Genomic DNA, 19,054 nt, shown 5'->3' with positions numbered 1-19,054 from the left:
ACATACTGGGTGTTTCCCTACCAGAAGCCTTGGTTGAATTAAAGGATTCACAACCTGCTGAGGACAAGAACAAGGGTGTTTAAGGCAGGGGAGCAAGATTTCTACAAGAAGGCCATTTCTGAGGCAAAGTGGCAATTCCGGAGGAAGCTAGAGACAGAAACAGACAGCTATGGCAGGAGTGCAGGCCATTACAGCCGACAAATCAAGTATGAACACCATAGATGGCTGTGATGCTTCATTACCTGATGACCTAAACACCTATGCCCACTTTGAGAAGAAGAACCAGAAGAAGAAGTGCCTACTAGAATCCCTGCAAAGGGTGAGGACTCTGTGATATCTGTCTCTGAGGTCGATGTTAGAACATCATTCAAGAATGTAAACCCTCACAAGGCATCAGGCCCTGATGGCATACCTGGCAGGGTACTGCACCAACCAACTTGCAGGAATGCTCACAGACATTTTCAACCTTCTTCAAAAGAGCATCAATTATCCTGGTGCCCAAGGTGAGGGCTGCCTCAACAACTATCATCCAGTAGCACTAACTTTTACTGTGATGAAATGCTTTGAGAGGCTGGTCATGGCCAGAATTAACACGTTCCAAAGCAAAAATCCAGATCCGCTGCAATTTGTCTATTGTCACAATCACTCCATAGCAGATGCAATATTGCTGGCTCTCCACTTAGTTCTGGATCACCTTGAAAACAGCAATTCATACATACGACTGCTCTTCATAGACTACAGGTTGGCCTTCAGTACCATTATTCCCTCAGTGCTGGTCATGAAGCTACAAACTGTACACCTCAGAACCCCCTTGGATCCTTGACTTTCTCATCAGAAGACTACAGTCAGTACGAATCGGAAACAATGTCTCCTCCTCACTGATTAACATTGCAGGCACACCCCAAGGATGCGAGCTTAGCCCACTGCACTACTCATTATACACCCATGATTATGTGGCACAATTCCAATGCTATCTACCACTTTGCCAATTACACTACAGTTCTTGGCAGAATCACAAACAGCAATGAGAAAGTGTACCGGAGGGAGATAGATCAGCTCATTGAGTGGCGCTCAACATTAGCAAAACCAAGGAGATGATTGTGGAAGTCAGGGGAACATAACCCACTCCTCATCGAGTGCTCAGTAGTGGAGAGGGTCAAGAACTTCAAATTCCTGGGTGTTAACATCTCCAAGGATCTGTCCTGGAACCTCCATATTGATGCAATCATGAAGAAGGCCTGCCAGCAGCTATACTTTGTGAGGTGCTTCAGTAGATTTGGTATGTCAATGAGGTCTCTCGAAAACTTCTACAGTTATACTATGGAGAGCATACTGGCTGGTTGTATCACTGTCTGATATGGAGACACCAAATCTCAAAACAAGAAAAAACTCCAGAGGGTTGTTAACTCAGCCTGCAACATCACAGGCACCAGACTTCGCTTCATCAAGGACATCGACATGAGGTGGTATCTTAAAAAAGCAGCCTCTATCCTCAAAGAACCCCACCACCCAGGCCATGCTCTCTTCACCCATCTACCATCGAGAAGGAGTTACAGGAGCCTAAAGACGAGCACTCAATGGTACAGGAACAGCTTTTTCCCTTCTGCCATCAGATTCCTGAATGATCAATGAACCAAAAACACTGCCTTACTTTTTGTGCACTAGTATTCTTAATTCTTTAGATACTATAGTTGTAAGATGGTTCCTAATGTGAAAATTTGCATTGTGATGTGATGCTGCTGCTAAACACTGAATTTCATGACTTGTTCATGACAATAAATTCTGATGCTGAATTTTAGTGTTAGTGTTAGAAAGGTACTCTCATGGGTTTTGAATGGTTGCACAGTGAATTGTTTTTTAAAGTGCAATTTTATTGATGTGCTACAGCTGGGAGTTTAGCTCGCACAAGAATTTGATGCAAAGGGTAGTAGTTTTTTGTACTTATGTTATTTGTTGAAGTTTCAGACAGTTATTTAAAAGTGGTATAAGTTGATATGTTGCTGTGATTGATGGTTGCAGACATGGAGATTTGCAGCAATTTAATTTAACAATGAAGCAGTAAAAGTCTACAGCTTGAAACTTGTTCATCTTCAATTTCTAGCTCTGAATGTTATCAACTATTTTTCTATTCAAATGCTGTATTCCCACTTCTGTATTTATTTAAGATTTTCATCATCCCTATTTTGTTTTGTCAAATACAACCATATATAACAATTACAGCACGGAAACAGGCCAATTTGGCCCTTCTAGTCCGCACTGATCCAAGTACCCTCCTCTAATCCCACCTACCAGCACTCTGCCCATATCCCTCCATCCCCCTCCCATCCATATACTTATCCAACTCTTTCTTAAATTACAAAATTGACCCTGCCTCCACCACCTTTCCTGGAAGCCCATTCCACACAATAACCACTCTCTGAGTAAAGAAGTTCCCCCTCATGTTACTCCTAAACCCTTGCCCGTCAACTCTCAACCCATGACCTCTTGTATCCATCTCTCCTACTCTCAATGGGAAAAGTCTTTCCACATCAACTCTATCTATCCCTCTCATTATCTTAAACACCTCTATTAAATCCCCTCTCAGCCTTCTACATTCCAAGGAATAAAGACCTAATTTTCTCAATCTTTCCTTGTATTCCAGATGCTGAATCCCAGGCAACATTTTTGTAAATCTTCTCTGCACTCTCTCTATCTTGTTAATATCCTTCCTATAAATCAGTGACCAGAACTACACACAGTACATTATTCCTAGATCTTTCTGCTCCACTGCATTCTTTAGTGGCCTCCCATTTACCACATATGTCCTATTCTGATTCTTCTTACCAAAATGAAGCACCTCACACTTATCAGCATTAAACTCCATCTGCCATCTTTCTGCCCACTCCTCTAAGCAGTTTAAATCCCTCTGCAATCTTTGAAAACCCTCTTCATCATCCACAATTCCCCCTATTTTAGTATCATCTGCATATTTACTAATCCAATTTACCACCCCATCCTCCAGATCATTAATATATATGACAAACAGCAACGGTCCCAATACCAAACCCTGAGGTTCACCACTTGTCACCGGCCTCCATCCTGACAAACAATTATCTCCTACTACTCTCTGGCACCTTCCTTCCAGCCCACTGTTGAATCCATTTGACTATCTCCAAATTAATACCCAAGGACTTAGCCTTCCTAACTAATCTCACATATGGAACCCTATCGAAGGCCTTACTGAAGTCCATATAGATAACATCCACTGCTCTACCCTCATCAACATTCCTAGTCACCTCTTCAAAAAATTCAACAAGATTGGTCAAAACACGACCTTCCATGCACACATCCATGTTGAGTGTCCCTGATCAGACCCTGTCCCTCCACAGATGTCAAACTTACAGGCCAGTAATTGCTAGGCTTGCTCCTCAAACCTTTTTTAAACAAAGGAATGACATACGCAACACGCCAATCCACTATAGTCTCCATAATATCCCCTTTGCTTCCTTTACCCTGCACAGTTCAATATCCTTCTCAGCAAATACTGAGGAAAATAAATTGTTCAAGACCTCCCCATCTCTTTTGTCTCCACACACATTTGTCCTTTCTGATTCTCTATTGGACCAATTTTATCTCTCACTTTCCTTTTGCTATTTACATATTTATAGAAACCCTTTGGATTTATTTTCACCCTGCTTGCTATAGCAACCTCATACCTTCTTTTAGCTTTTCTAATTTATTTCTTAAGATTCTTTTTACATTCAATATAGTACCCAAACATCTTTTTTCCTTGTTTCTTATATTTATTGTAGTATTCCCTCTTTTTTCGAACCAAGTTTCCAATATCCCTTGAGAACCATGGCTCTCTCAAACTTTTGACCTGACCTTTCAACCTAACAGGTTTATAAAGATTTTGTACTCTTAAAACCTCTCCTTTAAAAGACCCTCCATTTCTCTATTACATCCTTCCCAGAAAACAAATTGTCCCAACCCACCCCTTGTAAATCCTTTCGCATCTCCTCAAACCTAGCTTTTCCCCACTCAAAAACCACAACTCTGGGCCCAGACCTATCCTTTTCCATAATTGCCTTGAAGCTAATGGCACTATGATCACTAGACCCGAAGTGCTCCCCCACACATACCTCTGTCACCTGACCCATCTCATTCCCCAACAGTAAATCCAACACAGCTCCCTCTCTAGTTGGTACCTTCCCGTATTGATGTAAAAAGCTATCCTGCACACATTTTACAAACTCCTACCCATCAAGCCCTTTCACGGAATGGGTTTCCCAATCAATATTCGGAAAATTAAAATGCCCCACAATCACTACCCTGTGCTTATTACAAATATCTGCTATCTCCCTAGTAATTTGTTCCTCTAATTCAAGTTCCCCATTCGGTGGTCTATAATACACCCCTATAATTGTAGCTTCCCCTTTCCCATTCCTCAATTCCACCCAAATAGCCTCCCTGGACGAGCCTTCTATTCTATCGCAACTAAGCTCCGCTGTAATATTTTCTCTAACAAATAGTTCAACCCTACCCCATCTTGCCCCCCTGGTTCTATCACACCTAAAGCAACTAAATCCAGGAATATTTAGCTGCCAGCCACATCCCTCCTGTAACCATGTTTCACTAATCACTACCATGTCAGACTTCCAAGTGTCAATCCATACCTTCAGCTCATCCACCTTCCTTACAATGCTCCTAGCATTAAAATATATGCATTTTAGAGATCTCCCACTTTTTACTTCCTGTAGGCCCCGATCTTTACCAACAGCTCTCTTATGATCTTTTGCAATCGACCTCTGTCCAACTTCGTATAGAGCATCCCCCTTTTCTATCACCTGCCTTTCCCCCCCAAACACTGTCTACAAGCTTTCTCTGATCGCACTCTAACCTTCTCCTTGCTGTTCTCCTTCATTTGGTTCCCTCCCCCCAGCCATTCTAGTTTAAAGTCTCCTGAGTAACCCTAGCAAACGTCCTTGCCAGAATCCTGGTCCCCCTGGGGTTCAAATGCAACCCGTCCTTGTTGTACAGGTCACACCTACCCCAAAAATGGTCCAAGTGATCCACAAACTTGAATCCCTGCCCTTTGCTCCACCCCTTCAGCCACGCGTTCATCCTCCATCTCATTCTATTCCTGCTCTCACTGTTATGTGGCACAGGCAGTAATCCCGTGATTACTCCCTTCACGGTCCTTCTTTTTAACTCTCTACCTAACTCCCTGTACTCACTTTTCAGGACCTCTTCTCTATTCCTCCCTCTGTCATTGGTACCTACATGTACCACGACTTCTGTCTCATCTCCCTCCCCCTTTAGGATGTCCTGGACTCGAGCAGCAACATCCCGGACCATGGCACCAAGGAGGCAAACCACCATCCATTTCTCCTTGTTCTATCCACAGAATCCCCTGTCTGAACTCCTGACTATCGAGTCCCCTTTGACTATTGCCCTCTTCTTCCTTTCCCTACCCTTCTGAGCCTCAGAGGCCAACCCAGTGTCAGAGGCACAGCCACTGACGCTTTCCCCAGCTGGGCTGTTTCCCCCAACAGTACCCAAAGAGGAGTACTTTAATTACTTTAAGTACTTTAATTACAGTACTTACCTCTCCTCCTGCCGACCTCGTGCTCCTCCGACTCCTCGACACACAAGGCCCAACCACCGGTACAAGTTTATGTACTTACCTCTCTGTCCGTCACTCCTCGACCCGCCTCTGTGATCTGATTGAAAGTAATATACTTTTTAAAAATTTGGTACCATTTTATGAAGTATCTTGATGGTTTATTCTAAAATATACTAAAAGTTTAATAAATTTTTTTTGTGTTTTTAGTAACTTTTTTGGTGTGCTGTCAGATGAGAGTTGTCAAGAACAAATTTAACAACACTACCTATTTAACTTCATCCTATGAGACACAAATTTATATCACAGGTAAATAGTATTCAAATAAAACTCTTTTGTACTTTGGTTTTAAAACTATTGGACTGTGGTTCTGATCTGTAATTTAAAAGCATTTTAGAACGGTAGAGTATTGTAGCACAGAACAGGCCCTTCTGTCCAACTTGTTCATGCTGATCAAGTTGCCTACCTAAGTTAATCCCTTTTGCCTCTATTTGACCCTTATCCCTCTAAGACAGTGGTTCTCAACATTTTTCTTTCCACTCACATACCACTTTAAATATTCCCTATGCCATAGTTGCTCTGTGATTAATAAGGGATTACTTAAGGTGGTATGTGAATGGAAAGAAAAAGTTTGAAAATCACTGTTTTAATTGTACCTAATTGACTCATTATGTGCATGGTTTCATAACTCTAAAGCAAATGGGTCTATGACAGTTTTTCTCAAACAAAATATTTCAGTAACAATTAGGTCTAGAGCAGTGATTCCCTTCCCTTCCCACTCACATACCACCTTAAGCAATCCCTTACTAATCATAGAGCATTTATGGCATAGAGATTACTTAAAGTGGTATGTGAGTGGAAAGAAAAAGGTTGAGAACCACTGCTCTCAATGTTGTAATTGTACCCACCTTTTTCCCTTCCTCTGGCAGCTCATTTCCACACCCATCATCCTTTATGTGAAAACATTACTTCTCAGTTCCCTTTTAAACCTGACCTAAAATTTACACCACCTAGTTTTTGACATCCCTACCTTGAGATAAAGACTATGACAAATTACTTTATCTATACCTCTCATGATTTTACATACCTCCATAAGTGAGATAGATCTTTACAATGAAAATGTAGCTCTGGTGACTCAGGTTTGACTCTGACCTTTGGTGATGTCTGTGTGGAATTTGCTTGTTCTCCTTGTAATCATATGGGTTTCTATGTGGGTTTCCCCGGGTGTTTTGTGTTTTTCCTACCTATTCTTTATTTTTAAAATATTTTTATTGAGTTTAATAGCTGAAACCCTGTGTATGTGATCTTCTAATTAATAGCATAAAACAGGTCATAATCACATACACATTATCCAAAATTAGTATTGAATGAAAAATAGATCAGATACAATTGAAAATCCCTTATATAAAAAAAGTATTTTTATTTTATTCTGTGTTATGATCCATAATAATCCGCACTTAAACTCATCGTTATCTAATTATCTCTACTAACAAAAAATAAATAAGAAAATAAAGGATAAGAAAATAAAGGAAAACAAATCTTTCCTCCTCTTATGGAAACCGCCGGTGGATCATTAGAGGATTGGAAATAGGCAATTTGTATGTGAGACAAAATAAATTTGAGGGAAATAAGTAGGAGAATGGGGACTGGCATTGATTTGAGACATAATTATAGTATTTCCAAAGCATAGTTCATAAAATAATGACTAAGATTCCAATCTCGAGGCAACTCCCAGATTACAGAAAGAATGTGATTTTTCCGTAATGTTCCAAAAATGCGAGTTGAAAAAAATATCTCAAATTTTTGGGTTGTGATTTGTGATCTGTGAGAGTAACATGAATAGCTTAATGTGGCAGTTGTCTGTATTATTTTTCTGGTACTGCCTTCAGCGTTTTAAATGTGAATTCCTGCGCCACCTTCTATTTGTTTTATTACTTCCCTGCAAATGTAACTTTAAATTTAATACATCTTGCAAAAATTGCCTCAAGTTTTCTAACCCTTGTTTCACTATAAATCCATCTGGCTAATTTGGATGTTATTTTCTTTTCTGCTTATGTATTCTAATTCTGATTTTATTCCAATTTCTGCTTTATTATTTTATTGAAGAAAATAGTGCCCTGATAAATAAAGATAATGCAGACAGAGAAAATCTTACTCTGTTCTTTTGATTGAACATGGATGAAACATTTTTATTCAAATCAGACATGTTAGTAAAATTTTTCAGATAGAAATTATACTTTAATTAATTTGTAAAAAATACTGAATGCAGGTTATCACAAGGGAAGACCATACACAACCAATACCACAGTCAAAAGATTTCTTCAGTGGGCAAAATCACAGCATGAAAAAGATTTTCTGAAAAAATCTCTGATTGGAGGATATTATTCTTTTCCTCCACTCCCCTCAAGCTTTCAAGTCTACTGTCAAAATATGAAAGGTATAGTTAGAAAGTTGAAACTTTGTAATAAGGTTCATTGATAACTGAAAAAAATCTTTGTGCTTCTGAATTCAGAGTTCAGATTTATTGTCAGAATACATACATATACCACATTAAGATTCCTTTTTCCTGCGGGTGTGGAAGAATTACCACTAATTGGTTGTGCAAAAATAAACTGTACACGGTGTAAACAGATAATGAATGTAAACAAACTGTGCAATACAAAGAGAACAAAAAGAAAATCAATAAATCCTTAAATGAGTCCCTGATTGATCTTATCATTGAGGAGTCTGATGGTGAAAGGGTAGCAGCTCTTCCTGAACCTGGTGGTGTGAGTCTTGTGGCACCTGTACCTCTTTCCTGATGGCAGCAGCGAGACCAGAGTGTGTGCTGGGTAGTGTGGGTCTTTGATGATTGCTGGTGCTCTCCAACAGCAGTGTTCCCTGTAGATGTACTCAATAGTGGGGAGAGTTTTGCCTGTGTGGTCCTGGGCTATATCCACCACCTTTTGGAGGACTTTACGCTCAGCGATATTTGTATCCCCATACCAGACTGTGATACAGCTGGTCAGTACAGTTTTCACCACACCTCTAGAAATTTTCCAGAGTTTCTGGTGTCATACCAAACCTCCGCAAACTCCTGAGGAAAGAGAGGCGTTGACGTGCTTTCTTCACAATGCCATTTGTGTGCTGGGTCCAGGAAAGATCTTCTGAGTTATGTTAGGTCTGCTTTGTTCATGAATGAGTGAGTCAGACACCAGACTGAGTCGAAATCAAGGTTCTTTGTTCTTTATTACCGGATTGTAACACTTGCAACTAACAGTGTTAGTTGGAGAAGGCGCATTCTGCCGTTATCAGCAAGTGGTGTTTTTTTTATACATCAGGATACGTACTTAGTAAATTTAATACCATTACATTGTCCAATGAATAAACTGTTGCTATCCTTCTCTGTTAGTCTGCTGCACATCATTCTTGTTAGTGCAAAGCTTATCTTGAGTTTACAAGGTCACATCTGCATTCTGTTACTCCTTAGTACTGGGTGACTCCTTCTCCGGTCCCATCTCATGATGTTTTTACCTTACAGTTAGTAACTCGCAAGAATTTCTCACTCTCACCACCTCTGATCTCCAATGATCACTGGATTGTAAACCTCTGGCTTTTCTTTCCTGAAGTCAACATTCAGCTCCTTAGTTTTCGTGACACTGAGTGCAAAGTTGTTGTTGGCGCACCATTCACCCAAGTTTTCAGTCTCCATCCTATATGCTGACTCATCCCCCTTCCTTTATAAAACCCACTACCGTGGTATCGTCGGCAAATTTGTACATGGTGTTATTGTCGTACTGAGCCACACAGTCATAGGTGTAAAGTGAGAAGAGCTGGGGACTAAGAACCCAATCCTGTGGTGCTCCAGCACTGATGGAGATTGTGGAGGAGATGTTCTTACCATGCTTCACTGATTATGGTCTGGAGATGAGGAAATCCATGATCCAATTACAAATTGGGGTGTTAATTCCCAGGTCTTGGGAGTTCCTTCTATGAAGCATCAAAGAGAATTTGTCTCACACTAATAACTGTACCCAGATCCCTAACCAACTTGTTCCAGGTGCATGACACCATATTCTGTCAGTAAAGATTTGTGATGAGAATAAATGTGGATTACTTGGTACATCTCTGGAGCCATCTCCCTGCTACATCAGATAATTTTCATAAAATCCACGCTGCGTTCAATTCATTTGCATTGCCTTTGCCACTTGAACAACCAGAACTCAGGATATGCTAACCAGCAGTGATGTGCTTTCCAATATGTTTCAGACACCATGGGCAGTTTAAGTAGGCACTTCAAAGCACTGGGAAAATACCACCAACATTCTTCTTTAAAATCTTCCAAATCTACGAGCAGACTGGGCAAACTATTGTCCATGCTCTCTCCCAGACTACATCCCCAATCTCGTGGCTCTGCTTATACTTAACCAGCTTTGATGAGCAGGCCTCTCATCACAATAAGTGATTTGTTGAAGAAAAGAGAAAATGATTCACTGTTATGCCAAAAACCTTGAACAAATGTAACATCCTCAGCACAAGTTACTTCAGAATTTCATTACAAAATGAAAATGACAAATGGTTTCAATTTGAATAACATTGCGTAAAATTAATTTAGTATACTACATTAATATTTCTGTATTTAATATTGGCATTTTATAATAACTGGAAGCAATAATTATATTATTATTTCTTAAAATTTATATTTGTTCTAATCATTATTGGTGTCATTATGTTTTCAGAAAATTATTAACCATTTTTTCTGAAATTTCATATTTTTCTCTGCAAAAATGTAAGTTAAACTACAAGTATCCACAAGACTGTCTAATCATAATGTATTGTCATATACACACTGATGATTGCATTTCTGAAACACAGGCAAGTTTAAGGAAATGTACTTTTTGCAAAACTAGTTTTTTTTCCTAGCTCATGAATTCTGAAAGGAAATATTTTGGTTTATTATACATTTTTGAACAACGTTGAGTTTAGTCATTAAATCTAAACTGATAGTTTTAAAAATGCATTTATTGTTGCAAACCACACAGGTTATTTTTTAAATTTCAATGTATTGCTTCATAAATTAGAGTAATGAGATTTCTTTTTCAACACAGCAGAGGTCAATTTCATCACATTGCATGAGTTCAAAGAGAAAATAGAAAGGTTGTATTACAGAGAGCATAAAAATATAGTAATTCAAGGAATCATCACTGCTGTCAGATATATTACTCATACATCTTCAAATGAAAATTTAATGCACAAGAAATACATTCAGGTAGGAGCTAAATTTATAACTGCATTCCTTATTCCCTTTCTAATTGCCTTTTTGATTTGTCAGACAAAATCCCATTCATGTTTTCTTGTTCTTTGTAATCTTTCTGATTATTTTGCATTGATTCAGCATGACATGCCATGTTTCTCGGACTCTATGATCATCAAAACAATGCTGGAGACCTGAAATTAAAAAAAAAGGCTGGAAACATTTTGCACAACAGTCTTTCTATTTACAAAAGAGATAAAGAGTTACTTTTTCAAATCTGACTTTCATCAAATTGATGATACCTACATGTTTCTACCATGATCAAGTATGAAAACTCAATTACAAATGCTGAGATGTCTTCACCTTGTGCTCTACTCGTGTATAGTTCTAAAAAGATAATTCTTCATGGCATCATTAGGTGCTTTCAAATTGCAGCATCTGGGTAGCCCTCCTGGGACCCAGGTGCAATTACTGGGTCGTGGATGCAGGATGCACCTTTTAAATCGCATCCAGACGCACCTGATAATTCACTAACCCAGCAATTTCAGGGGGATCCTGCCCCTGCGATGATGTGGTGAGTGACCTGTCACATAGTCAGTTCCCTTTCTGTTTTAAAATACTCCTAAACACCCCACCCCCAGCTGTCAGTCCCCCCCCCCCACAGTGATGTGCCGCTGCTGTGAAGGAGGTGGGTTGCTGCAGTGACGTGCTGCTCTGGTTCATGGTGACGGATCAATGCGGGAGTGCAAGAGAAATAGCTGTCTTCTTTACCCATAATCCCACATGCCTCAGGAACAGCTCTGCGCCAGAGCGGCATACGCAGCAAATCATGTTTACCACCTGTCTTGGGTAAACTTATACCTCTCATTTTGTTCATTTTAGATTGGTCACAGTGTTTGAGCTACCGAAAGAAAATAGACACACACACCGAGAGCAATTCAGTTTATACAAATGTTTATTACTAATTCAAAAGCTGATTTCACACTACAATATGCAAGCCCTTCCCAACTATACTTATCAACGCTTGGACTGGTCCCAACTGCCGAAGCGAGGCAACGACTGCACACTTGTAGTAGGTTGTCAGGGCGCTGGTAGCAGCTTCTCCACCTCCCCCGACCGGGACGTTGCTCGGACTCTGGTTGTTCTTCCTTCTTGACAAGGGGTGTTCCCACCCCTCGGAGAATCTAAACTTCAGCAGCAGGACCACAGGCTTATATACCCCAAAAACAATTAATCATGCGCCTACTCCTTCTAATATTTGTCAGTCAAAATCAAAACTGAACATTACATTCTACAATTTAGAAGATTAATTATTATGGAACCAGGATGTTATAATTTCCTGGTTTATCTCGTAGATACAAAGACTTATTAAAACTTCTCGAGCAAGACAGGTTGTGACCAATTCGTCAATTTCAGAGTGTTGCATTTGACAACTGCTTTCCCTGGGCCTCACAGTGGAATTCCATTTCAAAGTGTATCTTCAGATAAGTCCCCATGGCTGAGTTTAATTACATCTGCTAGTTCTGAAAGTAAGGTGACCTGCGTGTGGACCCAGTGTCGTCAGTTCCACATAAGCAAAAAGCATCTGGGTACATGGTTTTAATCCTCCATTACACCACCCCCCCCCCCCCCCGCCCAGTCCCGATCACGGCAGCAACCACTCCCTTCCACCCACCTCCTATTCACAGCAGCAGCACATTGTGGCCTCTCCCCCTCCCTCCCCCCCCCCCCATTCGCATCAGCGGCACTTCAGCCAGGGGTTTCACTGTGACGCACGCATGCAAGCACTGACATCACCAGAGTAACCAGGTCGGCCATTTCCCCTAGGTCCCCTGACCACCTCTGAGGTAGGTCTGGGATTTGGTTGGGTTTTGACTGGGTTGACCTGGTTAGACTCTTTCAAATTGCCTGGTTAACCCCATTTTACATGACAGTTTGAAAGGCTTCATGCTTTGATAAGAGATAATTTTGGAAGAGATATGAAGTGACCTGAATTAACAAAGTTTGAGTTTTTGATTTCGCAAACATTTCTTCTGATATATTCTTCTGATATCTAAGCTTTGTTACAAGATAATATGAATAAGCCAGATTTAAATCTAAAAATAAATGGGAAGAAGATTTATGATATACCTCAAGATGGGGGTGACTAAACTACTTAATGTAAGATATAGTTTAGTTAATTATAATTTCTTACATCAATTGTATTTGTCTCCTGAGAAATTGAAAAGATATGGATTGAGTAATTCGGATTAATGTTTTAGATGTGGATTACACACTGGAACATTTTTACATACAGTTTGGCTTTGTGATAAAGTTCAACCTTTTTGGGAAAAAATTAGAATGCTTTTTGAAAAATTATTTAAGATTAAACTGCCATTAGACCCAGAATTCTTTTTTGGTTTATACTGTATCTGACTGGTTTGGGGTTGGACAAGTTTCAGATGGCTTTTGTTCGTCTAGCATTGGCAGTAGCCCGGAAATGTATTGCGATTACTTGGAAAGATAATGTAGATCTGAATATAGTCCACTGGCATAATGAATTGAGATCTTGTATTTATATGGAAAAAAAACGTAAAATTTGCATGATAATTATTCCTTTTTTGTTCAGATGTCGTCTCCTTATTTGGAATATATGGGTTTAGAAATAGCTTAAATTTTTTTGTTATAAGTTTGAGATATTATACAGTTTATGTATGTAATTAATTTACTTTTTTTTGCTCCCCTTACGGGGCTTGCTGAGGGTGGGAGGGAGGGGTGTGTGGATTTATATTGTTTGTTTATTTTGTTATTATTTTTATGTAATTTGAAAATTAAATAAAGTTTTTAAAAAAAAAACAATTTGAAAGGGCCTGTTGAGTGACATGACAGATGATTTGGATGAAAGTAGTCCCTTTTGGGTGATCACACTTACACTTCCTTTCTTTTTAATATATTTTTATTGGCATTTAATATATAAACAATTGAACAATACAATTATACACTGGGCAATACATATAAAAATAAGAAGATTTCAAATATGAACATAATTCAAGGACCAATGCCCATTAGTAATAGTGTAGTAAAATATAACATCAAACAAAAAAGAAAAAAAAAATCAACGCAAAAGAAAGAGAAATAAAGGAAAGAAAGGAAAAATAAAGTTTTTCAAATGAATTATAAATTACTTTTTTTTAAATAAAAGAAAAGATATTCAATTGTCTTTCCTTCTCATTCTGTCAGAATTGTTATCAAAAGTTATATTATTCATGGTTGAGCAAAGCCATTATCAGTTATCCAGCTTAAAAAAGAAAAGAAAAAAATTGAAACCTTAGCTAATTATAAAAAAAGGAGGGTGGGGAAGGACCCCCTTCCCCATCTATAGCTCAAAACCCCTACCACTAAGCAAGGTTAGGAAATAATACATGGAACTCAACAGCACAGCACCAAAGCATGTTGGCCACCCTAACGCTTCAGATTATGGTAATAGTCCATAAATGTGCCCCATATCTTTTGAAAGTTAATTTTTTAACCTTTAATAGCATATCTAATTTTTACACTGCCAATTTGATGTTCTGTAGCCTATTCTGCCTATGTCTATAATAGAAACATTTGGTACAACCATCTCAGTGTGAATAGATTATGTATTCTATATGGGCTACAAGTACATGCCAAAATGAAGATAAATTTGGTTAGAATTTTAATAGGCCAGATCTTCTGCTGAAACTACTGATGTTCATTGGACCACAGTGTTTCTTCCTTGAGTACAATCTTTCTATAGGAGGTCAGATTCCAGTTGATTGGCAATGTCCTTCACAATATGGGTCCTCTCTGATATCTCCATGTTGCAATGGAGGAACAGTCAGCCGCATATGCAGCAAGGTGGATATTATCCCATCCATCTGAAGACCATGCTAATGCTGGACTTCGGTACTTCTGCTGAGAAACCTTGGTAAGCCCTCGCCTACATGTTGACATCAGAGCAGAAGATCTGTCCCCAAATGTCTAATGTCATTATTTAATGGTGTTTTTTAAATGCTGATCATCTGTTTTGACTGCTGCAATGTATTAACTACATACAGCCTGTAAACACTAAAAATTCTGCCAACATGGAATCCAGAGACTCATCCACTGAATATAGACATTCTGCTAATAACCAAGTAGCAGAACAGGAATACTTCTGTAATTTCCGTGACACATTTCAAACTTTCAACCAAATATTGGAGTCCGAGGAAGAAGTATTGACATTTGGAAGAAAACTGTACAATCTAAGGTAATTTACTTTTATTTCCTTCAGCAGATGTTGAACTTAACACCAGGAGTAAAAGCAGAATGTGGCCAAAAGACCCCTTGAGCCAGTTCTATCATTCACTGGGAAATTGGATAAACACAACAACAATTTTCCCTTTCCCAATGTGTCCCCAGATAGTTTGACTAATTTAGTGCTTGAAAATAAATTCCTCTTAGTCTTAAATAGTCAAAGATTTATAATCCTTGAAGGGAAGAGATTTAACCTCATCATATATCCAAAGAACAGTTCTGGACTCTTCAATTAGGAAAAACAATTTCTTATGATCTAGCCAGAAAAACCACCTCAGAATTTTATAGATTTCAATATATCTTTGAAATGTTTGTTTTATAATAATTGGGGCAAGATTTAGGAGGTGATCCAGAAATTGTTATGTTTTATGTCTTTTAATTTATTTATTGGCTTCACACTCATACAGCATGATCTTATTCTTTGTGTTAGCTCTTTCATGAGTTATAACAACTAGATTGTTCCCCTCTATCCATTTTCATATTTTTTTCTATCATCAAAAATATACGTGAACAACATGGGCAATGCACTTATAGTCATGGATGTAGGAAATAGTTTCTCTCTGTTCTGGGGTGGCATGGTTAGCCTAGCAGCACAAAGCTATTGCAATGCCAATGACCTAGGTTTGATGCTGTCAATGTCTATAAAGAGTTTGTATGTTCTCCCTGTGACTACATGGGTTTCCTCTGAGTGTTCCAGTTTCCTCTCTCCCTCCAAAAATGTATGGGATTTATAGGTTAATTGATGTATTTGAGCAGCACAGGGCTTATGGCTGGAAAGGCCTTTTACATGCTGCATTGCTAAAATTAAAATTTACGAAATTAAAATCTCCCTGACTACCCACAATTTGACCCATCACCTGCCAGCCTTTGATCCTCTCCCAGCCTCCACCCCATCTTCTATATGACTGTTTTCTCTGTTCTTGCTACTCCTAATAAAAATTTTTTGCCTCAAATCGTCAACTATCTATTGTTGTCTATGAATGCTGTTTGACCCACTGAGTTCCTCCAGCGCTTTGTGTGTTGTACCACTTCATCGACTATTTTTCTTTTTGTTCCCTCCACTTGAAGACCCTCCTTTTGCATTTCTTTTGTAATATTTATCATTTTAAATATATTTAACAATCAATAATCATACAAAATACAAAACATCAAGAGAACCTCTCCTTTCACTCCTTCCCTTCTATATGTTCTGTTAAACAGAAAGAATGAAGAAAATTGAAACACAAAAAAAACCTTCCCATTGTCAGTGTGTACATTAAAACATTTGGGTTATGACAATACCACAGTGTAAAATATTTACAGAGGTTTACTGGCTAGCCAGTAGTGCTCATAAAATTATATTGGTACCAATGAGGTATATATATCTATATGCTCAAAATAAGGCTGCCAGATTTTAAGGAAAGTGTAATATCCCTTCTTGAGTCTGTGACCTTTTCAAGTGGGATGTAGCTATTCATCTCCGAAGATTACCTATCCACGAATAGATGGGAGTCAGACTTCCATGTTACAGTGATGCACTTCCTGGCCACATACAAGACAATTTCTGTGAATTTAATTTGAGAATTAGTTAGTACTAGTTCAATATAATTTTTTACATCAGTTATACCTTACACCACAAAAATTGAATAGAATGATAACAGATCAATGTTTTAAGCATGGTGAGGAGGTGGGAACTTTCTTGCATTCAACCTGGTCATGTCCCAAGGTGAGACCTTTTTGGGTGGACTTCGGGAATATTTTACAGCAGATTACAGGTGTTGTATTTCCACAAAACCCAGATTTATTTTAATGGGGAAATAGAGAAGAAACAAGACCCAAGTTATAATTATCAATATAACAATTGGAATTTGTTAAAATTGCATTAGCAGTAGCAAGGAAATGTATTATGGTTCGCTGGAAATCAGATTCATATTTGGGAATGGGAAGATAGAATGCAGAAATTCAATGTTGTATTCCCTTGAAGAAAATTACATATAATTTGAGAAGTAAATATATATTTTTGCAAATTTGCAAACTTTAGGTATAAATATGTAGTAGTGTTCTTCCTGTTCCTCGAGACTGGTGTTAATCCTCTCTAAATTAATTACTATACAACTCCAATTGTCAAAAATCAGATTCTCTGAAATCTTAAATTATCTGAAATTTTTTAAATTTCGGTTAAATGAGGTTATCCAAAACAAATCAGAAATCCTCATTTATCTGAAATTTTTCAGAGCTGAACTGACAGGGGATGTCAGGCTGCCAGAGGCAGCAGGGATGTCAGACTCCCAATGGCATCGGTGACTTTGAGCTCTCAGCAGGAGCAGGGACCTTGGGCTCCTGGCAGGAGAGGGGATGTTGGGCTGCTGATGGCAATGGGGATGCTGGGCTGCCAGCAGCAGCGCAGACTTCGGACTCCCGGCGGCAGGAGCAGGAACCTCGGTGGGGAGGTGTTAGTGATCAGCGGTGGCTAGCATTTTGTTGGTGAGAATTAAACTTTATTTTAATGCTTAAAAGCCTTCCCTTGTTGTTTAAACACTTTTACAAGTGATTTGCCGTTGCTGCTGGGCTGTTTTTTAAAAAATGTCCACTTGTCCGAAAAAACCGTTTATCCAAAATAGGCCTGGTCCTGACTATTTCGGATAATCTGAGTTATACTGTATATAGAAATTATTTTGGAATTCTGTGTGTTGGATGGCAATTCTCTGAGAAATCCTTGAAGTTTTTTCTTTTTCTTTTTTTCTATATTTGCAATATTATATTTTTCTTATATTAATTTCTTTGGGGTTGGGGTTTAGTGGGGAGGGTGTGGGGAGGTAATTATAACCATCATGTGGTGATTGTAACTTTTTCTTATATTTCTATTGTTATTTATTAACTACATGTGTGGAAAAATCTTTTAAATAAAATTTAAAAAAGAGCATTAGTTAGTGATCTGCCAACCGTGGTAAAGTTCTGCAGAAGACAAAGCTCTGGATATACTAGGAAGGTGACTCCCATGATCTTGGTTAGGGTGTCACAGAGGTCATACCAGAAGGGCCTCACCTTTGAGCAAAGCCAGGTAGAATGTAAAAAGGAACCAATCACTACATCATACCTAAAAACACATCTCTGATAATTAGAGTTTATATTGGTGTAATTTCTGGGGTGAGGTTCAGTTGATGGAGAAAATTATTATGGACCAGTCTATACCTGGCATTGATAGTGGCCAACAAACTTCCCTTAAATAAATCTGACCAGAGTTGTTTATCAATTGTTCTCTGACTCCCACCTCACCCTAGATTTATGCAAACCTGGCTTTGAGCTCTCACTCATCAATTAAAAAATACAGTACATTTTAGAAATAATATACATGTCATTTATGGAGTAGTTTCTCCTTTTCAGTGAATCCAGTAGAGTAATTTCAGGGCCCAAAATGGCCCTAAAGTAGAATTGTAAACCAAGGGTATCAAAAAAGGTCTCATTGGACAAGTAATATTTTTTCTTCAGCTGTTGAAATTACATGAAAATTCCCTTTACATAATAAACCTCCAGATGTTGTATCCCCTTATGATGCCAGGTTTCCAAAATTTTATTGTTCAAAGTCATGAGTTTGTGGTGGCGTCACGTCGATGGAGTAGTGGCCAGAGAAGAATAGCCCTCAGCAGAGAAAAGAAAAAAAACAAAGCTGGACAGAAAAAAACATGAAGGCCTGAAAGATAAACCAAGAAAACCCAAGAGATGGCACCAGAAAAGGAAAAGACCAGAGAGACAGATAAAGAAGAAGACAGGAAAACAGCAGAAAGAAAAGAGGTAGGCCTTACCTTAAAAAAGAATGTTCGATCCCCAAAGCTGTTGGACGCCCAGCTGGGCAACGGCCCTCCTCAAGTCGAACTACAAAAAATGGCTCACTTAGCCTCAAAAAGATGCGTAGTACAAATGACAAAAAAGACACTGATGAGGGG

At 38.7% G+C, this 19,054-nt stretch overlaps 1 protein-coding gene across 9 annotated transcripts in view; it reads left to right on the top strand.

Annotated features, from left to right (window-relative positions):
- LOC138739297 (RPA-related protein RADX-like) overlaps positions 1 to 19,054 on the top strand; it is a 63,701-nt gene that overhangs the window by 26,411 nt on the left and 18,236 nt on the right. For 6 of the 9 annotated variants that reach the window (XM_069891065.1, XM_069891063.1, XM_069891072.1 and 3 more), the window contains 4 exons: positions 5,813 to 5,911; positions 7,872 to 8,039; positions 10,690 to 10,850; positions 14,894 to 15,084. In XM_069891065.1, the coding sequence (XP_069747166.1) occupies positions 5,813 to 5,911; positions 7,872 to 8,039; positions 10,690 to 10,850; positions 14,894 to 15,084 (619 nt within the window). The remainder of the gene's footprint in view (positions 1 to 5,812; positions 5,912 to 7,871; positions 8,040 to 10,689; positions 10,851 to 14,893; positions 15,085 to 19,054) is intronic. The other 3 variants (XM_069891064.1, XM_069891066.1, XM_069891067.1) reach the window with 3 other exon arrangements.

The sequence above is a fragment of the Narcine bancroftii genome, chromosome 7 (genome assembly GCF_036971445.1).
Source record: "Narcine bancroftii isolate sNarBan1 chromosome 7, sNarBan1.hap1, whole genome shotgun sequence".
Lineage (NCBI taxonomy): Eukaryota > Metazoa > Chordata > Chondrichthyes > Torpediniformes > Narcinidae > Narcine > Narcine bancroftii.
This window is presented reverse-complemented; position numbering and strand designations above follow the sequence as displayed.